This window comes from Coloeus monedula (genome assembly GCF_965178545.1).
Source record: "Coloeus monedula genome assembly, chromosome: 5".
Taxonomy (NCBI): domain Eukaryota; kingdom Metazoa; phylum Chordata; class Aves; order Passeriformes; family Corvidae; genus Coloeus; species Coloeus monedula.
In genome coordinates this window covers 1,719,074-1,744,899 of record NC_138785.1, presented here as the reverse complement: position 1 = coordinate 1,744,899, position 25,826 = coordinate 1,719,074, and the positions used below count along the sequence as shown (strand labels likewise).

Sequence of the window (25,826 nt, the reverse complement as noted above, 5' to 3'; positions counted from 1 at the left end):
CGCCCGGACCCCCGGGAGTGGCGGGGGCTGCGGTGGCGGTCCCTTGGGGCACCCCCCTGGGAGGCGGCGCTGGCGCTGGAGGGAGTGCTGGTGAATGAAGGGCTGGGAGGGGGCTGTGTGGAGGCAGCGGGTTTGACAGCGGCGTGTCCGTGTGTTCGGCGCGTCCCAGTGCCCGTGGCATTCCCTCGGCACTCATCCTAAGCGTTCGCATTGATCCAAGTGCTCTAACAACTCGAGGAATAACTCTGTCCTAAAAGCGGTGGCCGTTTCCAGGGAGTTTCACCTTATGAAGTACCCAAGGAGGTGACAGCCATAGGAAACAGCGCGAATCTTTTCCCTTTTCGTCATATAAACTGTTTCTCCCTAATCCAGAGTATATAGAATTTTATTTTAAAATTTACTGCGGTCTAGCTTTAAATATGCAAAGAGGTTTGGCTTCACGGGGGGCTGGTTTGGAGAGTCAGTTATTTTTTGCATGAGTTAAACATGCGTGACCAACTCCGCACCTGTGACAAAATCCTTCTGGTGACGGCTTCTCTGGTTTTCTTTTGGGTTTTTTTTCTGCAAGTAAATTTTTAATTCATGTAATTCTGAATAAGAGTATTGAGAGTTGCCGGCCATTCATTTAAACAAATGAATTCGCATAAAAGCTAGAAAATATCTTGACATCTATTAAAAAAAGCGATTTTTGTTACCAGCAGTCTGTTAGATTGCTTTTGAGGTTTCTCTAAAATGCCCACAGCAGCTTTACCCCTGCTTTGATATCTACTGGTTCGATACTGTCTTCCGTCTAAGTCTTTTCTTTTGAGGGGAAAAGAGAAGTAATTTTTTGTCCACACCTTTCCTTCACAGTTCTGGTGCATCCTGAACGTTTCCCTGTCTCTCAGGCTGTGGGAAGATGTGGATATCTGTGAAATAAGGTGTTGGATGACTGTGTTGCCAAAACAATGGCCTCTCAAGAATTTACTGTGAGTGATTTTTAACACTCTGTACAATTAAGTAGGAATAACTTTAAAGACTGGAGCTGCTGAAGTATTTGAACATTTTCTTACTTGTTACTTTTTCAATATTTTACCTATTTAAAACAGGTATTATACACTCACCAAAAGATGAAAAAATCAAAAACATGGCAAGATGGAATTCTGAGGGTTAGAACTGGCAGAAATCAGGTGAAAATTCAGACTTAACACTGTTGGATTTAATATCATCTGCTACTGCTGGACTGCCAGTGGCAGTCTAGTTGATCTGTGAAATAACTGGTTGTTTAAAATCTTATTTTTATATTGCAGGCTACCTTGTTTGATGATAAAGGACAATGTCTGGAGAGTATTTTTATAAAATCTCAGGTATATTTTGTTCCGAGTTGTTCTTTTTATATCTCATTGTGGTTTGTCTTTCAGGAAAAATGTCAAACTTACTTGTTTGGTAGCTAAAATAGTAATTTTTCTTGTTGTTGGTATAAAATTCTGCTACAGTGCAAATAATTGAAAGGGAAAACAGCTTCTATTTACTGATAAATCTTACTGTTTCTGCAGAAGGTTTCATGGGATTTTTCTTCCTTTGGGGCAAAAACAGTGTATTACAGTGATATGTGAAAAAATCATTGAGGCTAAGTGCTAATGCTTTTTAGAATATATATATAAGTAAAAGTATTATATGGCATCTACGATACAGTAGGTGTAAGTACCTGCATTTTTTACATATAAGTACTTGAAAGACTATATTTATATAAATCATTATATATATATTATTGTTTCTTATATAGTACTATTATGTACACACTGCTGCACTCTCCTTTCCAGGTGACTCCTGGAGATGATTTAGAAAGTGAGCGATATTTAATCACAGTTGAAGCAGTCAAAGTGAGTGAAAAGCCTTCTGAAGATCAGCCAAGGAAAGCAGAAACTCCAGCAGTGGATAGAAATGGTGTAAAACCCAGTCTTCTGCCCCCGAGACATCTCCCTGTTGGCTTGAAAAGGAAGTTTACGGTGCGTTTTTGTTCCAAGTTTTTATGTCTCATATTTACATGTATTTTAAAACACAAGGGACACATATTCTCATGAATAGTAAATATATACATCATTTCTTCCTGCTCTTTTTTTTCTTTTTTTTTTAATTGAGCTATAATCTAGAATGTGTCCCCTGTAGGTGTTTTTCCCACACTTAGGAAATTTGGTTTAGCAGGATTGCTGTTGCTTAGCCTGAAGTAAGAATCACAAGGGCTTGAGGTTTTTTCTATGCACCTGTGGAATCCCCATGTGGATTTGATCAGAATATATTTTCAGGCCATTTGGTCAGAATATAGTTCATGGAGTGTGCCCCATTTTCAACATTCGATTACAAAACGTGGATTAATGTAAAATTTCTCTCCTAGGGGTTCCAAGGGCCACGCCAAGTTGAGAAGAAAATACCAGCAGTGGAAGATGAAGAAAAACCAACAGTGTTGCCTTTATCTAAGCAGTGCCAAGGGAGTTTTCCATCCCAGTTTTATATCAGCTCTCCATTATTCTCTACGATTCGCAAGAAGGATGCAGAAACAAATCCCTCTGCAGGCTTTCAGGAAGAGGGATGTAAGGACAGAGGCAGAGAACACATGTCTGTGTCCTCCCTGCTTTCAGCTCCATTTACTGACAGCTGTGAGGAGACAGAGAAGGAAAACTGTGATCAATTTGTTGTGAAGACAGAATCCCCTCTCCTTACTGGGCCCACTGATCCCAGGGCAGTGTCCCACCACATCAGGAGCACAGCACAGATAATTGCTCTCCTGAAGTCTAAACCAGCGCAAGGACACAGAGAGCAAACATCTGGAGTCACAGGTTGTCTTTCCACGTTTCAGACAGCAGAAAATGCAGATTTATATGACAAAAAAAAGCGCCCTGTCCTAGCAGCTTTTTCAGGCAACCCTGCCAAAGGACTTATTCCAGATACTCAGCCCCTGCCTTTTACGCAGGGCACTGGAAGTGATAAAAAGGACTGGAATGCTGAAATGCTTCCAAATTCAGCTGAACAACCTGGTGCTGAAGAAGTCACAGGACAGAGACAAGACAAAAAGGTAAATAATTTAAGACAAGGTTTACAAGATCACTGCGACACTGATAGTTGCTTCCTACCTGAGTGCACCGTAAGTAGAATGAGTGACAGTCAGTTTGTTCCATCCTCAGGTGACATTTCACGTTCAGCAAGTCCAACCACCTTTGAAAACAATCCCTTTGGATACAGGGAGCAGCATTCAGGGACTGACAAGCTTAGAGAGAATTTATCTGTAGAGATGCAGAGTGAGCTTCATCCAAGACAAAATTCAGAGGGAGTGTCTAGTGACCCGGAGCTCTCTGGGGATGTGACATTGACAGAAGCTGGAGTTGTGAAGGAGGAGTTCAGTTTGCATGGCAAAGACTGTAGTTCAGATGAGGAGCTGATGGAGGTTAACTTTAGCCTAATGGAGACTTTTGATTTTAATGACACAGACAATGAAGACATGTGTGAAAGAGAAGTGAAGGAGCTCGCTGAGGGAGACACGCCTTCACAGAGCCCAGGTTGCCTACAGGGAGAAGATGTAGCACAAGATGCTGCCTCGAGGCCTCATTCTTGCTGTGAAGTAGAGACACACAGCAAAAATGAAGTCAAATGTTCAAGTTTTGATGGAGATGGGGGTACGCCACCCCAGCTTTGTGACAGTGGTGCCAGGAGAACTGCAGAAGACTCTGCAAACCAGACCACAAGTGACGTGGAACTTTTAAGTGATGGACACAACATAAAAGAGATCAATGAGAGTCAATCAAGTTTTGAAGCCACAAACAATGAGGAGTATCTGGCTGGCTGTGCAGCACTCACCATTAGTGGCACATTATGGATAAGAAACCAGCACTCTGATTTCTTGCCTGGTGACACCATTGTTAATGAATGCCATCCTGAAACCAGTGTGTTTGAGGCAACTGGAAGTATTCCAGATATTTTTCCCAGCAGAATGATTTCTGCCATGGACAAAAAGACTGAGGAAGGAGTTACACAGTTTGGGTGCATGGAATCCCCAGATGTTGGCTCAGAGCACTTCTGGGGTACTAAGAGTGATGACATTAAACCAGGTAGCCCTCTGCTGGCTTTGTCACAAAAATCAGATCCTTTAGGAAGAGGTTATTCATCTCCAGAGGAAATAGCAGTAGGAGACACTGAGTTGGAAAATGCATCTCCTGAAGCCTACAAAGGTGAAACAACAGGGGTGGATTGCCTGAAGTGCACAGCAGTGGCTGAGAATTCCTCAGGTCTCCCAGATTTGGTGAATGATATTGCTCTTCTGAGAGCTTTGACTCAGCATAGCACAGCATTAGAGAGCTTGCAAAAGATGGGGGAAAGTAACAGCATGTTCTGTGAAACAGAGGCTTCTAAGGAGACACTTGAACCCCTTGAGAAGGATGAAGGTTCGGACAGCTTGTATTTTAAAGTGAATTCTGTATGGCTGTAGCTGTTTGACTTCTGTACTCTCATTTCTCCTCATATTTAGAAATGCTCTTGGAATGATGTGTTATGTAGGTTCCCTTGTGCAATTTTTACTGTGTAAAGCAACATTGTGAGCTCCATGTCTGTCTCTGTTTGCTCTCATTCAGTTAAATCCTAACTGTGAAATTCATTGCATGGGTAAGGTTTGCAAGACCAGTAAATATTCAGATGTTTTCAATTAAAAAAATCCAGACTGTTGACTGTAACTCACTGTGCTTTTCCATCTCTTGTAGCTACAAAAGAGTTTACAGAAATGCCTTACTCAGAAAGTTTACAGGCATCTTCCTGTTCATACTTTGATTCTCCTGGCCTTATGGTAACCAGTTTTTGACTACATATATTTATCTGTACAAGATAAATTCATTTTCCACCTGGCTCCTGGAATAAAATTCTTGGTTTATGGAACCATAGAGGTTGAGCTACAAATTGCTTAGAGGCATTGTTTCTGAAGCTGGTAATAAACAGAGGATGTCCTCTTGCCAGTATTCAGGAGGCCTCATGTATAACAGGAAACTTAATGCAAATTTTAGTACTTAGTAATGTTTAATATTCCATTCATATGTCTGGTACTTACTTCTCCTTCCCTACCCCATCTTTTACCACCTATTTTTTTTCACTGTCATTTTAAATACATGGCTTTCCTTGGAATTTTAGCCTTCAGGTTGAAATACACTGGGACAACTGTTTGTGTTTGATGATTTACATTGATTTTTATCCAGTGCTGTTAACAGCCATTTTTCTTTTTCAATCCATCTAAAGCTTAAAGAAAGATTTTAGATCAAATCTTTCTTTTTTTCCTGTCCTGTTTGAAAAGCAAATATAGTTTCTTATCCTGTCATGGATGGTCCTGGCTTCCAAATAAAAAGGCTGTAACTGAAACTGCTTCCTTTGTATAAATACAAGACATTTCTTAGCCTAAATTTTCACTTTAAATGGTTATTAAATTGTTAGACTAATTAGGTTCTGATACTTTTCTATGCAGCCCAACTGTGTGGACAGTTTATTACAGAAGACAGAGGCATATATTGTACCAATAGCAGCAGCCCAAAGAGACCCTGGGACATCTGACTGGCAACCAAAGGTACTGTTCCTGTGGAACTGAAGTATAATTAACAGTGTTTCCTAAATTTCAGTTAAATGGTTTGCTAATTGTAATATATTACAATAAGTCCTAATAAAATTTTAACCAGTTCTCATAATTTTTAGTACAGTTCACTGTGGGAAGTTTCCCAGGGAGTGTTTTAAACTCAAATTACAAGGAAAAAAACCCAGACTTTTTTGTTTCTCTTCTGCAGTTCCCACCAGATTGTTCTTGTTGCATGTACACAAAGTACCTATGTAGATAGTTGGCAGAGCAGTTTTCACTTCCTGTTAATGGTAATTCCAATGCCTTGTGTAGCCTGTTGCCTTCCAAGGGCACCAAGTGAAAGGATCAGCAGCTAGTGAGGTTATGTTGAGAGCTCCATGCTCCCCGCTAGGATGGCAGCAGCACCTGGAGAACATGGGCTTTGCAGCTGAGACATTTTTCTCACCCCTCTTTTCGAGGAATTATGACCTTTATGGCTTCAGACAGGTAAAACATTTTTTTGTTTAGTTATCTGTACTAACCTTAGTGCAAGAAAGTATCCTGTCAATTTAGGATAGAAAATAGTTCATTTTTAGACTGCTACAATCATAGCAAAATCAATTATTTTTACTTACCTTTGCCATAGAGCTTCGTAATGTGTGACTTGGTATTTTCTGTTCCTGTGATCAGCTGCACTTTGAAAAAAAGAAGATAAACAGTTTAATTTCTAACAAGCTTTTGCTTATGGGTTTTTTTTCATAAAGTCTCCAGGTTCCAGGAGCCTTCATAACGATGACGTTGATGTTATCAGAGAAGGGAATTTTCAAATGAAGCCTGATGCTATTGAAGAGCCAGGAATAAATGAATCCTGTAAGTGAAAGTAAAAGAAGGGCAGTGATTGGCCTCAAAATTTCTGCATGACTTCAGTGCTTCATCTGTTTTTCCTAGCACTGGCATTGGATGTGTATCCTGAAGTGCCACCATGGACAATGTCAGGCTCACACTCTGACCTGAGACAAGCACAGCGGACTGCCTGGGAACCTGGCAAGGTCTGGATTGACTGTCTCTTGCAGATATTTTTGGTTTTATTTCCTGTGTGCTTGTGGCAATTTCTTATTTTTGAAGATGTTTTAGCTCAACTCTGAGAGACATTTCAGTTGTTTAGAATCATGAGAGAGGGAATAGTGGTGAAAAGAGCTGTAATCAGGGTTTTTTCCCAGTCATTCACTGGACATGTTAATTCTTCCCCTGTAGATTTCATCAGCACTGACTTCCCCACTTGATCTAGACTCTACAGTTTCTCCAGCTTCAGGAAATGAGGAGACTATTGGAGACATCCGGGAGCCCCTGACACATGGGTTCTTACCAAGTGAACCAGAACTCCCAGATTTTTTTTTCAGTAAGAATTTACAGTTTATACTGGCACTTCACACTGTTTTAGCTGGAAAATCTCTGAGCATGCTTGAAGCACAAATTGGGCTATCATAGACAGTTACTTTGCCAATTATATTCTCCTAAAAGAGACTTCAGTAGAGGGATTTAGTTTTATTTTAAAAAATCAGCTTCTAATTTGGGGGCAAAAAGGCTGTAAGCTAAGCTTCTAAATCATATTTAGGTTTTTATTTACCTACTTTTCGTTGTCTTCCATATTCAGCTGTCCTTCGACCCACTTCATTTGACACCTATCAATGACTGTAACTATTGATAGTTAATTTAGTCAAAAGGATGCTTTTTGGTACTAAGAGCTTACTAATCTGCATTATTTAATATTAATTCATAGTTTTGTGGGTTATCTTTTGGAAAAAGCAGGAAATGTTAAACTGGGTGTTTTCTAGTTGGCAGCTGTCAGTGACATCAGATTAATGACCTCCAAAACACAGCCATGTTAAATAACAGTCTTTTATACAAACAGAGTGGCTACATAATGTGTTCTGAATATGGGGATTTAAAATAATTAAAATTGATTAAAAGAATCACACAAAATCCATCATGGTGTTTGGAGTTTTAGTGTAATACTGCACGGGCACAATCCAGAGAGCTTCCCAGTTAGAAGACAGGATGTAAAAGGAAGAATTTAGAATTCCTTCCTTATCTTTTTGTATACCTGAAGTGCCATCCCTAGGTGCTAGAAGTAACCTGTAATTTGCCCACAGCCCGGGAGAAATCCAGCTCTCCAGAGGAATGCAGCCTCCCAAGATTGAAACCCATGGTGAAACCACGAACTCCTTTTGTCACTCTTCCTGTCACCGAGGAGACTCCTGATGTGTTTTACCCCACTGAGAGTGAGGAGGTCCAGCGATCTTTGGGCTCTTCAGGAGGCAATTTGTGCAGTGAGTCAGTGGCATTTCCTTGGAGTGCTCCTGGCCCCGAGGACAGGAGTTACGAAACCTCTGTGTTTGGGGAGTACACAGAAGACAGACCAAGGGGATCTGTACCACCAGTGCTCCCTAATGTGACTGCCCAACACAGACAAAGCAAGTGGCTGAAGTATCAAAACAGTGCTCAGAGAGATCTGATCCCTGAAAACAGCACTGACGGGGAAGAGAATGATGACACCTGTGCCCAGAGTGTCCTCAGAATGCTGCCGGGTGACACAGGAGAGGGCAGAGCCATGAATCCAAGTGCTCCCAGCTCTGCACTGCTGCTGCCAGCCAGGAGCTCACCTGGGGAACGCTGTGCAAACAGCAGCCACCCAGATCTGGTTTCAGAGGGGAAGGTACTTTCCCTGCACTTAAGGCAGACACCATTGGCTGCAGCCACACAAAAGGTGTTGAGTCACCTGAGCTGCCACAGTGGAACAGCAGACAGCCAGGTGTGTAACTGTTCAAGCAAACACAGCTATCACTGACACAAACACATTTCTCTGGCCAAAGTGACTGCATTTATCTGATTTCCTGCAAGACGTTACCAGTATGATGCAATGTTGCTACTAGTGACAGAAAAACATGTATTTTTTAAAGTCCTGTGACTAATGCTTTGTAAAGGTAATTCCTTGGCACACACAGTGCCAGATTTAAATTTTTAATCTGAATGTTGATGGCAGGAAGATGAAAGAAAAGCTGTTGGGCTGTTTTGTCATCTGTAATTAGTAAGAAATTGTGTGCACGAAGGGCTTTTCTTAATTGGGGTATGAGCATCATTTTAATGAACACCTCTTTTTGCTTCAAGGCATCACCTCTGACTTCAAAATATTATAAATTCCTTCCGTTTTAGTTGTGTAAAAGTCAAGTTATGGCTGTGAATAAGCACCTAAAAATTTAGCACAGCTGTTTGTGACCGGTAGACAAATGGAGTAAATTGGGCGGAAACACCAAACCAACCACAAGTCAGGTTTTTAAAGTTGTCAGATGGTTTTGAGAGTTGAAGAAAATGTTGGCTTTTCCCTTTATTTTAAGGTTTTTTGGTTCTTTAATACTGTCTGTCCAGTACAGTATTTGTGTGAAGTAGAGGTGAGGAAATAACTAATATATTTCATAAATACACTGGTATACACATTGTATGTGTTTTTATACAAATATATATGTGTGTATATATATATGTAAAATCCATAAATACTGGACTTAAAAACCTTATGAAGACAGTTATGATTAATTGATTTCTGTGCAAAAATGGTGTTAAAAATGGGGTTTATGTGCTCCTTTCCCATGCCTAGTGGTGAAAAACATGATTTTAAACTACACAGTTTTCTTTAAAGCCTTTGGAAGTATTATCTGTGTTATTATAAATGCAGGCTGTTTGGCAAGGGGCAAATTTTAATCTCATGGTGCATCCTAAATGGCAGCCCAAGCTCTAGGGAAATGTATTTTTACGAATCTGCAAAATTTGACTCATTCAAGGTCTTGCAGTTTTTAATGGTTTCTTTTCCTGGGTCTTTTTAGGACATAACAATTTCTGAGTTGTCTTTTCCTCCTGCGGATAAAGTGGAACATGCTAATCTTCCTAAAAGAAAGATTTCCATCCCAGCTGTGTTTCAGTCTCACACTCAATACAAACAGGTTTTTAAAGCTGCTCTGACAGGTAAGTCTCACACTGTGCTCTGTGAAATGCTGTCATTTTTAAGCATTGCGCATGAGAACAACAGGGTACATTTGATTTTTTATATATATACTGAAATATATTCAGTCTATACCCAAAGATTCCATGTACTCCCCAACATTGCAAAGACAAATCAAAAGGACAGTACACTTCTGTTCAACTATGTAACCTCCTGCAGTTTTCCTGTCTTAAGATTCCTAAGCTTTTTTTTCCCCCTAAGTTTTTCCAATAAGTGGATTTTGCAGGTCATATGGTTTCTTTTATAATTCAGATTAAATATTTTGATTTGGGATGGAAATCTTCCAATGAAAATAGACTTGTTTGAGTGTTGTGTACCTGTGTAAGCATTTTAAGGCTGTGCTAATGATTCTGTTGTTCTCCTTTCCTTACCAAGAGCAATTGAATGTAATGCTGTTTGAGTTGGCCCAGAGACTGCACAATGCCCTCTCCAAAGTGGATATATCATTTTACACTACAGTGAAGGACGGGCAAAGCCAGAGCCAAGGAAGCTGCGCTCCACTCTGCAACCACATGCTCCCTGCTAAGCTGGTGATGGTTAAAAAAGAAGGTCAAAACAAGGTGCTGTTTATTCCTTGTGTTTTTACACTTTGGGGGTGAAAGTGTTGGTCCACTGCTTTCTCTTTTCTTCTTGCTTGTTTTAGTGGTCATGGACTTTTTTTTCCCCTCCCTTCCCTTGCAGGGTCGTTTGTTCTATGCCTGTGATGCCCCAAAAGCTGAGCAGTGTTCCTTTTTCAAGTGGATTGAAGATGTGAACCCCACACAGACAAAATCCAGACCAAGCGCAGTGCTCCACGATACAAAAAGTATTGGGACATACCTCAGGAGTCAAAAGATTGCTGTCTATGAGGAATGTCAGCTTTTGGTGAGGTATCCTGAAATGCTGTGCACTTCTCTCAAGTGCTGTGTGAATTCAGGGACTATAAATATTCCACTAGCTTGGGATTTCAGCAGCATTTAGCACGTTTTCATTATATTTGAAGAGTAAAGATTTCTTTCTGTAAAGAAATGCAAGAGCCAAATTAGTGAAGGAAAAATATTGATAGCAATGGTATTTCTTTTTAGCAAGAATCAAAACTGCTGACCAGCAACTTGATCAAATGTTACAACTGTTACATTTGAATTATTGTTCATTTAATCATCAGTCAGAGAATTTGATTTATTCTCTACAAGATTCTAATTTTAATGCCAGAAGTCTACTCAAAGGCTATTCTATGCTGTTAAACTGTAGAGGAAACAATTTAATTGTGTCTGAATATGAGGGAATTTTGCAGTCAAGATAAATGTATTTAAAACTTGTTAATGGAAGATGATGTACAACCACTTGGTCCAATCTGTGGAGGTTTCTTATTTTTGGTGCTGAATCCAAAATGTGTCAACTGTTTACATACTTTTTTTTTTTTTTTTTTTTTTAATTACAATTTCCCAGGAAAGCCTTTGAAATTCCAACACAGCGGTATAGTAAGTTCAAGAAATTTATGAGTACACCTGCCAGCTTTGATGGTGACTCCAAAGCCAAATTATACCTGAAACTAAGCAGAAAGGAGCATTCTTCTCTCTACAGCAAAGGTAAGCACATCTTAAACATCAGATTTAAAGGGTGGCAGTAGGAGAAGCTTATGAGGACTCTGTGGTTTTTTTGGCAGATGACATCTGGGTTGTTTCAAAGACTCTGAACTTTGATCCCATCGATACTTTCATTGCAAGCAGTGCTTTCTTTGGACCATCCTCCAACAATGAAATAGAATTGCTACCACTGAAAGGCTACAGTCCCTCCAACTGGAGATCAAACAGTGAGTTCCACAGCAAATCATTCAGAACTGTGGGAAACAACTATGGAAAAATCCAGCCAGCCATGAAGGATGAGTTTAGAATTTCTCAAATCTTGCACATGATTTAATTCACAGTATTTTTTTTCCTTGTATGTTTGAATATATAATTTGAATACAGTAGGTAACACAATTAAACCTGCAAAGTAGCTGGTAAATTCCAAATGGCTGGGGGAGAAATGAGAATAACATAAAGAAAGTAGTAAATTATATAATATAATATACAGTGCAAATTGACTGTCAGAGTGTAAGTAACGGGAATATGCTTTTACTGTCCTTGAAAAACAAAATACAGAAATCTCGAACAACTCACTGGAAAATTTATATTCATATAAAAAGCCATGTATTAAATCTGTCATTCTGCGAAAGTTTCTTGGTTTTGCTGTTGAATAGAGCTAAAGCTTTGGGGTTGTTTTGTTTTGTTAATGAAGAAGATAGAATCACTTAATTACTCTTTTGGCATTTTATAATTCATTTATTTAGCTGCTTTGAAATTTCGGCTCATTTAATTTCTTTCTCGTTTTATTTTTCTGTGGCATTTCCAGTGTGTGTTCACGCCTTGCTGGTTTGTAATGCTAGTGGTGAGCTGGCAGCCTTAAGAAACATGGAGGAGCACTTCAATCCATCCACGTTACCACTAATCCCATATCTCCTGAAAATGTGAGTTACTATTCTGTGGTACTGTGAGCAGGTCATAAAACAGCAGCAGTTCAGTAGAAATATCAGAACCACGAGATACAAATGATATGATATCACACCTTTTGGCTATTTTTTGGTTTCTTAGGAATTTTAATTCTGAAAACACTACAAAAAGAGTGAACAAAAGGAAATTTACCCCACCTGCCATGAGCCTGAAACGCTCAATGACGTCTGGCCCTGTGAGCTCTGAAGTGGCAATGGGAGTGGCTGAAGAGATGATCCAAAGGTTCTCCCTGAACCCAGACCAAGCAACTTCATTGATTCACATAGCCCAGATGATGACTTCCTGTGAAAACCTCAAACCAGGGGAAGGACATCAGAGCTTGCCCATCACAATCATACGTGGTACACAGCCAAGAATTGTGACATTTGCTGCTATAGCATCTTTGCAAAAATGCTGATTAATGTGACATGCCATTAATATGAAATGCCAGAATCAGCCCATCTGATAATGACCTTGACATTAATACATCCATTCTTGACAGAATGCACAGAGCTTTTGCTCCTTAAGTTTTCATTCTGCCTTCTGCAGGATTTCACAGAAGCATAAGAGGTTTTTCCTAGAAATATCTATACACAAAATCAGAGTTATTTAGCGTCTTCTGCTTCTTTCTTTTCATATTAAAAACACTTCTTATCATGTGTTTACCATGTTTTTGTAAGTGTAAGGTAACTGGTTACCCCTGGATACTGGGAGCTGCTGAAGCAAGCCCATGCAATGTTTTTACAGGAATCACAGCATAATTGAAGTTAAAGCAATTGATTCAAACTTTCTAGGAAATTTGCACTCATAACTTGGGCTTTTTCTTCCAAAATAACAGGTGTTTTTGGAGCTGGCAAGAGCTACCTGCTGTCTGTGGTGATCTTGTTCCTCGTGCAGCTCTTTGAAAGCAGTGAAGCTGTGCAGGGTCCAAGGGCAACTCCATGGAAACTTCTCATTGCTTCTTCCACCAACGTTGCTGTGGACAGGATACTGCTGGGGTGGGTTACTGAGGTTTTTACGGACTCTTCCAAAAACTATAATAATGCACTTGCATGGTGGTTATAATTGCGTTGGTATTTCCTGTAACACACATCAAAAACATCGATTTCTTTCCCTAAAAAGTGCCGCACACAGGCTTTAATTTTATCTCGGCTCTTTTGCACAGTTCAGAGAATGAAAGCTACACAAAACATTTACAGAAGACCAATATTAGGCTTTACTCTCATCAAATTTACTATTAAAATGCATCATGACAAAGTAATACTGCTCAGGAATCTGAGATGTAGCAGTAGGGGAAGGAGTGGCAGAGAGAATCAGATTTATGAAAATTCAGCATGAAGTTAACATGAAATAAAAAACTCATGGTTTGGAAGGAAAAAGGAAGGGAAGATACATGTGGAAGACTATGAGGGGGGAATCATCAAGGCATTAAGCATTTTTGAGGCAAATCGTGATGAGGTAATTTATTTTGATTTTCTTGAATTACTGAGGTACTTCATCCCGTTAATCAACGAAGTTTGTGTTCCTCCGTGTTCTGATGTGTCTTTTGAAACCACTTTTAAAGTTTTCAATATTTCTTTTTTTCTCTTCTGTAATTTTTATCATCTCTTTCTTTAAAGTCTGCTCGATCTTGGATTTGAGGATTTTATAAGAGTGGGAAGTATAAGGAAAATCACAAAAGCAATTCTTCCCCATAGGTAAGAAAACCTCTTTGAGGGATCTGAAGCAATTTGCGGTATGTTAGCACATTGTTGTAAAGTGATGTTATGTATAAAGTATGGTTCTTTTTCCAAGCACTGCTATTTTCAGTTACTGTAATGTATATTACAAAATCTTCTTTGAAGTTTACATGCAGGGTCAGGAAATGAAAATGAGCAGTTGAAAGAGCTGCTTGCTCTCATGAAAGAAGATTTGACTCCAGCTGAAAAAATATATGTCAGGAAGAGCATTGAGCAGCATAAACTGGGGACCAATAAAACTATTCTGCAACAGGTACAGTCAAAGAGATGAGATGGGAAAGCAGGGATTTGCTGTGTCTTATCCACAGGGCACAGCAAATGGAAACTGGGAATCCCCTCTCCTGGTTTTGAAAACTAAAGTGAATGTTAGGTTTCATTCCACAGGTATAGCTTAGTGTCTTATTTCTAAAAATAAATTTAGGTGTATTCTCCTGCACAGAGGAGATGTGCTGCACAGAGATTAACTTTGAAATGATCTTAACTTTGAAATGATCGTAACTTTTTGCCTACCCATTTTCTCCTTGCTCATGGAAGGTGAAAGTGGTTGGAGTGACATGTGCTGCCTGCCCCTTCCCTTGTCTGAACGCGCTGAGGTTTCCTGTGGTGATGCTGGATGAGTGCAGTCAGATGACTGAACCTGCTTCTCTCCTTCCCATCGCCAGGTACAGCCTTCCTGTGGGGCTTCAGCAGGGACGCAGGCTCCAAATAGTGCCAAACTCCACACCTTTTCAAGGACATGAACCCCGAAGTCTCGCCTTAGAGAGCAAGAAGAGTGATTTCACATTGAGGCCTGCCCTTAGGTGTTATTAAACTGGGGTGGAGAAGGGAGGCTGATGGGAAGCAATGTGATCCAGAAACACAGCACACGCTTTGGTTATGAACAGTTTAACATCCTTTTTAGAACACTTTTCTTTCCTTGTTTTTTCACATTCTTATTTAGGTTTCAGTGTGAAAAGCTTGTCCTTGTTGGAGACCCCAAGCAACTGCCACCAACTGTTCAAGGGTCTGAGAGTGTTCATGAGCAGGGATTGGAGCAGACTCTCTTTGATCGGCTCTGCTTAATGGTGGGTGCTGCTAAACACACCTTTGGAAAAGGTGGAGAGTGGAATTGTAGGTCCACTGAAGTCACATGGGGAATTCTGGTTCGGCTGTCAGAGGATCAGTGTTTCAGCATTGCAAAATATCATAAAATCACAGAATGGTTTGGGGTGGAAGGGACCTCAAAGGTCACCTAATCCAACCCCCCTGCCATAAACAGGGACACCTTCCACTAGACCAGGTTGCTCCAAGTTCCATCCATGTGAACACTTCCCACTTCCCAGTCCTAATGTCTCTATCCTCGTTCTTTAGGGACATAACCCAGTACTTCTCCGGACACAGTACCGCTGTCACCCTGCCCTCAGTGCCATCGCCAACGAGCTGTTCTATGAAGGGAACCTCATAGATGGGATTTCTGAGGAGGACAGGACTCCTTTATTGGAATGGCTTCCCACATTGTGCTTTTATAGCGTTCATGGCATGGAGCAAGTAAGTTACTCAACACTTCTTTTATACTTCTTACATAAGAAGTCAATGTTGTAGTTTTTCCTCCATTCCATTTCTTTTTACATTGTTGGTATGAACTAATTTGGGAATCTTTTTCCCTCTTTCCAGATTGAAAGAGACAACAGCTTTTATAACATGGCAGAAGCTCATTTTACAGTCAAGCTCATCCAGTCTCTGATTGCAAGTGGAATAGAAGGAGCTGCTATTGGTGTGATTACCCTTTATAAATCACAGATGTATAAGGTTTGTATAATAAATCAATAATAAAAATAAATAAAGCAATTTTCTTAAATGTACTTGTACACTGAGTAGCCAATCTCATCCCCTTCCCTGTTTCTTTGCCCACAGATTCAGAATTTGCTCAGTGGGGTTCACTCTGAGGCTTTTGAAGTCAAGCCTGTCCAGGTGTCCACGGTGGACGCGTTCCAAGGCGCCGAGAGGGAAATCATCGTCCTGTCGTGTGTCAGGACGAGGCACTTTGGGTTCATAGACTCGGAGAAGAGGATGAACGTGGCACTAACGAGGGCAAAGAGGCACCTGCTGATTGTGGGAAGTCTGGCCTGTCTGAGCAGGAACAAGCTGTGGGGAAGAGTAATTCATCACTGCAAAGGTAGTAAGTTCCTTTTCGGGGGTTTTTGAAATTGTGCACCTCATTTTCTTTAATTAGACTATGTATGATACACTTTAAGTTTTATATACATTATATGTGTAATAACATATAAAATATCTGGTATGTACACTAGAGCAACCACTACATTCATTACATATAAACTCTAATTTTTAATACTACACAGAGTATCTAATATATCGCAGGAAAAATGCAACAATGTGTAAGTTGCATGTTTGCAGCTTTACCTGCAAACTCTTTTTATCCAGTAATGGGACCTTACCTGCTTGGCTGACATCAAAGAAAGCATCTTGTTAGTGACTGGATTCCAAAGAACCATTTTCCAAGCAGAAATATCACAGCCAGTTGGTCCTCTTGGGGAAATAGATGGTGGCATTGCCAGGGGCTGATTCCATGATGGATGCTGTAAAGAGAGACGTAATTATCCTGTTTATTGCTGCTTTTAGGATGGGAAAATGGATTACAACATGCAAGCCAGTGCGAGCAGCAGCTAAATGACATTCTGAAGTCTTACTCGGAGAATTGGCAGGAAGAAGAACTGAGTAAGAAAAAGGAAAAATAAAATAGGTGTTGATTTTGTGAACAAAATATTAACTGCTTGTCTGTAAAAATGACCAGAGCTATTGCTAATCTAGTATTTATTTAACGTGGGATATTTTTTTTGGATCTCAGTGCACTGACACTTCTGCTTAAAGAACACTGATACTTGTGTTCATGTGAGTAAAAATGAATAAAGTGACTTCATTTGGTTGATAACCATAAATAGAGTGACTTTATCTGCTTGACAAGTGACATTCTTTTATCCTTACAATGTAGCTAATTGTTTTAGTGATATTTCATTGTTCTTCGGATTAAACAATATGGTACTTCAGAACAATTCTGTCACCTTCCATATTTACAGGTAGGTCACATCCAGGAAGGAGCTTTGGCTAAAACAATTAAAAGGCCCCTTCCCAAGCTCTTGGGAAAACCTTAAGCCCCTTCCAGTGCCTACGGGGGCTTCAAGAGAGCTGGCGAGCAACTTGTCACAAGGGCATGGAGTGACAGGACAAGGGGGAATGTCTTCACCTGCCAGAGGACAGGTTTAGCTCGATCTTAGGGATAAATTCTTTGCTGTGAGGGTAGTAGTGAGGCACTGGCACAGGTTGCCCAGAGGAGCTGTGGCTGCCCTATGCCTGTAAGTGTTCAAGGCTAGGCTGGACGGTGCTTGTGAGCAGTGCTGCGGTGGTGTCCCTTCTGACAGGTGCCAGACACCGGGAATTCCCCATTTGCTTCCCAATTTTCCTGATCCCGGGTGCCTCAGTCCCCCGCGGGTCCCGCCGCCGCCAGATGGCGCCGCGCGCGCGGCGGAGGGAGCCGCCCTGGCGGTGATGCGCCCCTCCCGCCAGCCCGCCACTGCGGCCGCAGCACCGCTCCGCCCTGAGGGGCAGCGCCGGCTCCTTCCGCCGGGGGAGGGCTGAATAGCGCCTTTAAATTACTGCTGACACCTCTGTCCCAGCTCCCTAAAATCTCAATCAACAAGCCATTAGAACTCAACGGGAGTAAAACTAAATCCTCGTTTAAGTGTATTTATCCGCTCTCTTTTCTCTCTTTCAAATGCTAAATCCATTTCAGCATATGCCCCTTCTTTCTCTCGCCTTTCTCTAAAGACTGGCAGCCCGCACTACTCTTGTAAATATGAAAGATGCTAATCATATGACATATCACGTCTCAGTCGGAGCCTGGAATAAAGCCTTGAGATTTGGGATCATTGCCTCCAGACAACAGCTTCATCAGCCGGAAAGTTGGGTTTTTTTCTCCTTTCCTTCAACTCTCAATCCCTTCTTTGTCTGAGGGAAAATGCAGCCAACTCGAGCCACCCCGGCCATATGGTTCACTCTGTGTTTTCTTAGTTGAATCCTGAATTGTTTGTGACTTGCGAAGGGCTTTTTTTTTTTTTTTTTTTTTTGGAAGTGTGTATAAAGACATAGAAGAGGCTGCCTGGACCGGGGTGGCTCTGCAGGATAACTCCATGTTCTTCACGTGTTCGCTTTCAGCCACATCACCACACAGTCAAAAAGTATAAACCTGCAGACACGCTTTATACCAATAACCTGTTCCAGGTATCTGGTATTTTTCCCCTTCTGGGCAAAAATATCCAGGTGTTTTTCCCTTTTCTGAGGGAAATCCTTTCTTGAAACACCATTTGTATCTTTACTCACCTCTGTAAAACAGAGTTATTGCTCACTTGCAAATCCCTTCTAGAAATGCCTTGACTAAGAGAAGCTCCCAGGTATTCTGAGTAAGGAAAAGTGGCTTTTAAGACTTGTATAAATTAGGAGCTGAGTGAGTTCGGCACACCTGAGTTTGGATATCCCCCTGTTTGATAGCCAGCCTGCCAAATTTTCTTTCTCTCTTTCCTTACACAACTCCCCCCCCCCCCCCCCCCAAAAAAAGGCCCTTTCACCAAATCATTAAATTCTACAGAGGTGGTCAAGCTAGTCCTGCTTTTCAGGCGTTCAAGAAAGAAAAGGGTCCTTGAAGTTTAGAAGATGCCCAAGGAAAACTCATTGAATGACATCAAAAGAATGAGTTTCCATAGCTGTTGAAGCACGAGAGCCGTGTAGCTGCACAAAGGCGGGTTGGGGCAGTGGGACTGTCCCACTGCTCTATCCCAGCACAATTGGGTCACTGAAATAGGGAATTAATTACCATTGGAGAGTGGGCAGCCCATTCACCACTGGCTGAGTTTTATTAAACGCCAATATAAATAACAAAACAACTCTTGTGGCTGCACTATTCCTACACGCCAAAGGAAGGATTATGTTGGGGATTAACATCTTAAAGTCTATGAGACTTTCTGACTCAAGGCTCGGAGCTGGTAATCGTATTTGTCTCCTGGTTCAGCGATTAGTGCTCTCCCTCGCGCACCTTCGCCTGGATGGCCAATGTCCCTTTTTGCAGGCACTGGGTTTTTCACACAATCGGCTGTTCTTTTCCCCACATCTATAGAAAAGAATAAGAAAACTGAAGCGTGTTCACGCGATCCTCAAGCTTCTTCTCTTCTTCATGGGAAAGGAGGGCACCGGCGGCCTTTTTTCACAAGGGGGGGGAGGCAAACCCTCTTGGCGGGGGGGGGCCCAGGACTGCAAAATCGCTCTGCAGGCCTGCACCTGCCATGCAAATCTGTCGGGAACAATCGGCCCCCGATGAGGGCTGGGGTGGGGGGAGCCAGGGAAGGATGCCGGGACAGCGCTTATGGGGGACCCCTCCTCGCCTTGATCCCAGAACAAACCCCAAATGTGCTAATACAGCTTGGGAGTTGGGGGTCTGGTTCTCATCCTGTCCCTCCCCGTGGCACTTTTCACTGTAGTGTGCACGGGGTGTTCGGGAAGGACGTGGGGCACACACGCCGCAGTACTTTTGATTTCTTCCCTCTGCAGCACACCCCAGTACTCTGCTGCATGGGGACATATTCTCACACCCCATTTAAGAGCAGAACCACCCCACTCTCAGGGTTTGTAGGTGCTGCCCAGGGCTGGGCACCACAGGATTCAGGGCACCCTGATGTGTGTGGGCAGCCCTGGGACCCTGAACCCTTAGGACACCACAGGGTTCTGGGTGTGAGGGAGGCAGGGCTGGGAGGGGTCAGGCCACCCTGTCCCCACAGCTTTGTCCCCACATTTCCCGGGATGTCGTGCCCCTCTTCACCTGAGGCAGGCTGGCCATTAATGCCGGCTCTCAACTTGTGAGGTCGACGTGTGGATGGGCTGTGCCCAAAGGTCTCTCAGCAACACAGACCCTAAACTTTTAGGGCTATCGGGTCGCCTCAGAGTTCAATCTTCTTACAGCAAACAAAGCCCTTCTGAAAGTCTCCCCCTCTCCCCCACACGAGCTCAGCGTCCTTTATTTCTGGACTGTGTGTGATAAGCTTAAATCATTGTGCTCCCATTTCTTGATCGTTGCCTACTTTGGGCTTTTGTTCCCTAAAGTAGGATTGAGTCTGGCAAAGGGGCTGAAGTTGAACAGTTTGACCCTTGGAGGACAGTTCAGGCAGTGGGCAGCAGCAGCAGCAGCATTCCTGCTCCTGATCTCACTCCCTCTCCCCCCGCCACCTCCTCTCCCCTCCACTCTCGGCCGAGCAGCTCAGCCCTCGCTCTGCCCACAGACCACACAGGCGCCTATCGAGAGCTGTGAGGACTTGGTGGCCAACCTGTCCTCAGTCACCCTGTGCTCAACCCTACAGAAAAAAACCACTGCATGGTAGGGGCTGGCAGCAGGAATCGCGGCGCCTTTCCGGCTGAACCCCAGAAAGGCACCACAATGGGTTATGCACCCACAGCACTACCTCTGCCTCACCTCTCTGTCGCTTTCCACCAGCACTGGAAGGACAGAAATCTCAGCAAGCAGGGTGGTGACAGAGGGATGGGCTGGCCCTGTCACACACAGGTGGACTGTGCTTTGTGCCTTAAGGTGCTGAAAAAGAAATAAAGTCCTTTTGTGTCGCTCTCCCGGGATGCCGATGGGTTTTGTGGGTTTCCCCTCTTTCACAAGGAGGTGAGGGGAGTGCTACAATGTTTCATAGAGTCACAGAGATACTGATTGAGGCACTGGCCCGGCCTCAATTGCTCCCAAAGGCCACAAACTCAGAGGGCAGCAACAGCGAAGGACTGATTTGGGTGTGAGTTTGTGGTGTGCTGAGCCTGCAGAGGTTTCAGCTCTTTCATCTGTTTTGGGCTTTTCTAGTGGTTGCAAATACAATTCTGTTTCAAAGCCCAACTCCCCCAAAGTGCCTTTCTGACGGTGCTTCCATATAGAGAGGAGAGTGCACTGGGGTTTCAGTTTTGGATGTTCTCACTGTCATATCTTTGACAAGAGCTTGGAGTGACAGGACAAGAGGCGATGGCTTCACACTGACAGAGGGCACAGTTAGATGGGATATTGAAAAAAATTCTTCCCTGTGAGGGTGGGGAGACCCTGGCACAGGTTGCCCCGATAAGTTGGGGCTGCCCCTGGATCCCCGGAAGTTTCCAAGGCCAGGTTAGACACGGCTTTGAGCAACCTGGGATAGTGGAAGGTGTCCCCAAGGGGTGTGTGGAGCAGAGCCAGCCTGCCGACCCCACGGGCATGTCACCAGGCTCTGCCATTCCCGGGGGCTTTCTGCCCTGAGGGAGGGCTGGAAGAGAAGAGTGGTGAAAGGGAATGAAGGTTTTCCTGGTGCACTGACAAGTCGGTGTTTTGGGGTTTTTTTTATAGTCTCCTCCAGCCTGTGTTGCGCCTGTGAGTTGTATTTGACAGCACTGAGCTGCCCGGAGCGCAGGGCTTTCCCCCACTTCGCGTTTGCCCTGATGCAAAAGGAGCAGCCGCGTGCCCGGAGCATCTCCCCAGCAAGCCATGTACGAAACTATGCACCTTTACCACAGCACCAAGTCACCCCAGAAGGCGAAACCCTCCCGGGAATGAGGGGGGTTGAAGGGGAGCCCCCCATCCCTCCCTCTCTCCCTCCCTTTCCTTGCCGGGCCCGTAAATGAAGCGGCTGAAAGGGAGCCGGCCCCGGGCGCGCGCGTGGCGTGCGGGGCGCGGGGATTGGCCGCCTGCGCCTCGCGCCCCCCCCTCCCCATTCATTAATAAATTAGCGGCACGCTCCAGCCGAGCGCGAGGCGCCAATGGGGCCCCGGCGGGGGGGGGCGCGGCGGCGGCGGCGCCCCCGACAAGAGTCGCGGGCGGGGCGGGCAGGGCGAGGGGGACCCCGGGGGTAGGTTTGATTGTTCCCCGCGGGGTATATAAGGGGTGTTAAGGAGGGTCGTGTGCCAGACACGCAGCCCGACGGGCCCCGGGCGCCGCTCCCGCCGCCGCCGCCCGCCCGCCCGCCCGCCCGCCGCCCCCGGGGCGCGTGCCAGCGCCGCGCCCCCCACCCCCGCCCCCCCGTCCCCCGCGCTTTGCCCCCCCCTCACGACCCCCGCCCCACTCCGCTGCCGCCCGCTCCGTCAAACCGGCGAACCGTCACACCGACGGAGAGGCGAGGAGAGCGCGCTCGCTGCTTCCCGGTGCTGCCCGGTGCGGCCCCGTCCAGCCGCCGCGCAAGGATGCTGGTGAAGGCGGAGGTCCTGGCGCCGCCCGCCGAAGACGAGCTGCTGCTGCTGGGGCTGGGCTCGCCCGCCCCCTCGCCCTCGCTGCCGTCCAGCGCCGAGGAGGAAGAGGAGGAGGAAGAGGAGGAGGAGGAGGAGCTGCGCGCCGCCCCGCCGGCGCGCCCCGTCGAGGCTCCGGGCGGCCGCGGGCTGCGGCGGGCGGAGGGGAAGCGGCGGCTGGGGCGGTCCCGCGGCGCCCCGCGGGCGGCGCGCACTGCGGAGACGGCGCAGCGCATCAAGCGGAGCCGGCGGCTCAAGGCCAACAACCGCGAACGCAACCGGATGCACAACCTGAACGCGGCGCTGGACGCCCTCCGCGACGTGCTGCCCACCTTCCCCGAGGACGCCAAACTCACCAAGATCGAGACGCTCCGCTTCGCCCACAACTACATCTGGGCGCTCACCGAGACCCTGCGGCTGGCCGGGGCGGCGCGGCTCGGCCCCGACGGGGCGGCGGCAGCGGCGGGCCCCGCCGAGGGCAGCCCCTCGCCCGCCTCCTCCTGGAGCGGCGGCGCCGCCAGCCCCGCGCCCTCCGCCTCCCCGTACGCCTGCACTTTATCGCCCGCCAGCCCCGCCGGCTCCGCCTCGGACCCCGAGCACTGGCCGGGCCGCTTTGCCCCGGGGCCGCCGCCGCCGCCGCTGCCCCGCCGCTGCCTCTAGCCCGGCCCGGCGGTCCCGGGGCTCCCCCCGGGGCGGCGCCGGCGGCGGCATCTGCCCGCTTCCCAGGGCAGGGCGGGCTGTGGGAACGGCACCTGCCAAACCAAACTTTCCGTCTCTCTCTCTTTCTCTCTCTGTCTCTCTCTCTCTCTCCGATGTGCACTTTGCCCAGTTTTCCCAGATCTGTCACCGCGGGGCTTTTGTGTGTGTGTCCCCCCCTTTCCCCGCTCCCCTCTTTGCCATCTGTCCCTTATGATTTATAGGCGGGAGGGGGGTGCAAAGGGAGGGGAAAAAAAAGTAAATTGTTTTGTTAGAGGTCCAGGTTAGAAGTCATTGTATAATTTGTAGGCTTTGTGAGGGCTGAATGCAAGCGTGGAAATTTAGGCTGAACTCTCTATCAAAAGGGAAAAAAAATCGGGAGGGGGGGAATGGGGAAGGATCTCCTCATACATTATTTATTTCGACCTTTAGGGGACAAGGAACTCCCCCCTTCTTTCAGGAGATTAAAAATAAATCAACAGACTGAAAACCTCAACAGACACGGAACATTACAGCGATCAGCCACACACGTGTTCACATTTATTTATTATAAAGACAGATTTCATGGAAAATATGTATTTTTTTGTATAATTTACAGAGTTTATTCTAGTATGTATTTACAGCTGAAGAGCAAAGGGATTGTCCTTGTGATAAAATATAAATAAAAAGCTCTAATTTTCGTACCTTTGGGGTTGCTGCTTTTTCTGCTTTACGTGCCAGCGACTGGGAATTACAGGATTGGGTCTGTCCTTGTCTCTGGTGAAACCAAGGTCCGGTGGGTCCTGATGTCACTGGGTCCGTGGGCAGCAGTTTCTTTGGGAAACAGCATTAAACAGACAGAGAGAGAGAGGGAGGGAAGTTCAGTGGAAGTTTACTGATGCTTTACCTTTGGCTCTCAGTACAGAAAATGCTGATGGCAAATGCAGGACGGATGGATGGATGAAGTTATCACACTTCAGACCGATGGATTTCGCAGAGAAGGCTGTAGGAAGTAAATGTTGTTGATGAAAAAAATGCATGGATTAGAAGAGGAAGAATTTCCTCTCTGTGAGGGTCAGATGAATTCCAAGTCGCAGGCAATTCCAGGGGGGTTGGTTCAGCGTGCACAGTACACAGCCGGGGATGTCACCATGGAGGGGGATGCTGGAGGCAGCCCAGGCCCTTCAATCATCGTCCCCGTGCTCCCGGGAGCACTTTGGGACTTCTGGGTACAAACACCTGGAAATCATTAAAAACCAGCAGAGGCGCCTGAGTGTATTAATTAAATAAAACGCTCAGCACGCGAATCCCGGCCGGTGCCCTCCGGATCCTGGGAGCGTGAAACCCGGTCCTCGGAGCGACGGCCGCGAAAGGAAGGGGGGCAAGAAAGAGAAAAAAAAGCCCAAAATGTGTGAAAAGAGAATTAGTGAAATTAGGTTAGGCCAATAAACCGCGCGGGGGTCCCCCCGGCCCCGCAGCCTCGGGCGAGCAGTGCTATCTAGCCTGATCTATTGTTTCCCCCCCTGGCAGGGGGGTTATTGTGTGATAAATAATTCCCTAAAAAAAAAAAAAAAAAAGTGGGAGCATTTGCATAATCACTGCTTTGATGTGGCCAGCAAGATGAAGCTGTGTCCCCCCAAATCTGCCACGGGCCAGGAGGAACAAAACAAGAGGGAGCCTTTCACGGCGCTGGCGGTGTGTGGGGCAGCTCGTCGGGAGCGGGTCTTTCACTCTCACTCGCTTTTAACGACCCCTTTTAATGATTAAACTCCAGGAATGCCAAAAGAAGCTGAGCGCCCTCTCCATCTTTTCTGGTCGGGCCTCATTGTCCTTCCTGGTTTCTCTCCCTCTTTTAAGAGGCACTGGAGTAGGTGCCTTCAGCTCTCCAAAATGCCCGGATGGATGGGATGCACTTCTCTCTCGGTGCTGGAGCCATGCAGGAACAGCAGGGACATCCCGGGTGGCTCAGCACCAGGATGCTCCCCTCAGCCATCCTCAGGGAGGGACGCTGCTTCTTGCCAGGTGCGTCATCCTGGAGGGATTTCCCTCCATCCCAGGTACAGACCCTGTTGGCAGGAGCATTACCGTCCTGCTGAGGCTGTGGCAACGGGAACCACCGTGGGAAAAAGCACACGATGCAGAGGATGGAGGGGGGGTTTGGAGAGGGGTTTGGGGTGGGAGCCACGCCAGCCAAACCTTCCCTGCTCCCTGGGGGACGCTGGGCTTGGTTGGAGATGCCCTCGGAGGAGATGGGTCTGAGGGGGGCAAGGCTGGGAGGGGGAGGCAGGACCATGCTGGCAAAGGCTGAGTTGGAGAGGCTGGATTAGTCACCTAACCCAGTCACCCTCATCCCGATTTTTCATTTGAATGTGGCCAAAAGCATCTCTCTCACTTTATCCCCCTTAATTTGAGTTTATTCCTCTCCTTCCTTTCTTTTTTTCATATATTTCCCTCTTTTCTCTCAGAAGACTGATTTTTGGAGGTGATGGCAAGTCCCCAGAGCCAACTGCAGCCAACCTGGAAGTGGACCAGGAGATGCAAGATGGGCAAACACCACTTTGGATGATGTGAGGAACCTGGGGGTGGTTTCCATGGCAGCCCCTTGCCCCAGAACATGTGTTTATGATCCTTCTGTGTATTGTATTTTGGCATAAAAGCTCCTCCACGCCGGCAGGGCTGGAGGGGCAGCTCGAAGGCCCCCAGGGGGTTTTACAGCCCTCCTTGGCATACGAATGGCCACGAGGAGCCAAACCAGCACCCCAAGGGCTGCCGCACGCTGCCTTTCATGGCAGGCATAAATCTGTCCACGTAGCGCCATCGTTAAAGAGCCCTCCCGACAGGGCTCTCAGCTGGCTGGCGCATTTTAAACCCAGTTTTCCTAAAGCCTTACTCTGGTGCCCCAGGTTGGGCTTCCCCCGGTCCTGTATTATGTGTGGATTTGGCCCATGTGGCCCCAATCCCCATTCCCCATGGGCAAAAAGGATCTCAGTTATCTATTATATAGTCAA

The 25,826-nt window shown here is 45.6% G+C and overlaps 2 protein-coding genes across 2 annotated transcripts; both read left to right on the top strand.

The window, feature by feature from the left end:
- Positions 1-947: 947 nt before the first annotated feature.
- Positions 948-16,598, top strand: ZGRF1 (zinc finger GRF-type containing 1; the record flags this gene model as incomplete). Its single annotated transcript, XM_082282635.1, has 27 exons — positions 948-968; positions 1,089-1,169; positions 1,290-1,346; positions 1,803-1,988; positions 2,375-4,415; positions 4,728-4,810; positions 5,477-5,575; positions 6,325-6,430; positions 6,509-6,609; positions 6,815-6,959; positions 7,714-8,372; positions 9,439-9,577; positions 9,990-10,174; positions 10,296-10,483; positions 11,043-11,182; positions 11,260-11,406; positions 11,988-12,102; positions 12,227-12,486; positions 12,963-13,122; positions 13,744-13,821; positions 13,969-14,116; positions 14,398-14,525; positions 14,804-14,927; positions 15,214-15,390; positions 15,517-15,651; positions 15,757-16,018; positions 16,483-16,598. The coding sequence occupies 27 exons, from the start codon at positions 948-950 to the stop codon at positions 16,596-16,598; spliced, it is 6,081 nt and encodes a 2,026-aa protein (XP_082138761.1).
- Positions 16,599-22,101: 5,503 nt separating this feature from the next.
- NEUROG2 (neurogenin 2) lies at positions 22,102-22,803 on the top strand (the record flags this gene model as incomplete). Its single annotated transcript, XM_082282595.1, has 1 exon — positions 22,102-22,803. One exon carries the CDS (start codon positions 22,102-22,104, stop codon positions 22,801-22,803), a length of 702 nt encoding a protein of 233 aa, XP_082138721.1.
- Positions 22,804-25,826: the final 3,023 nt, after the last annotated feature.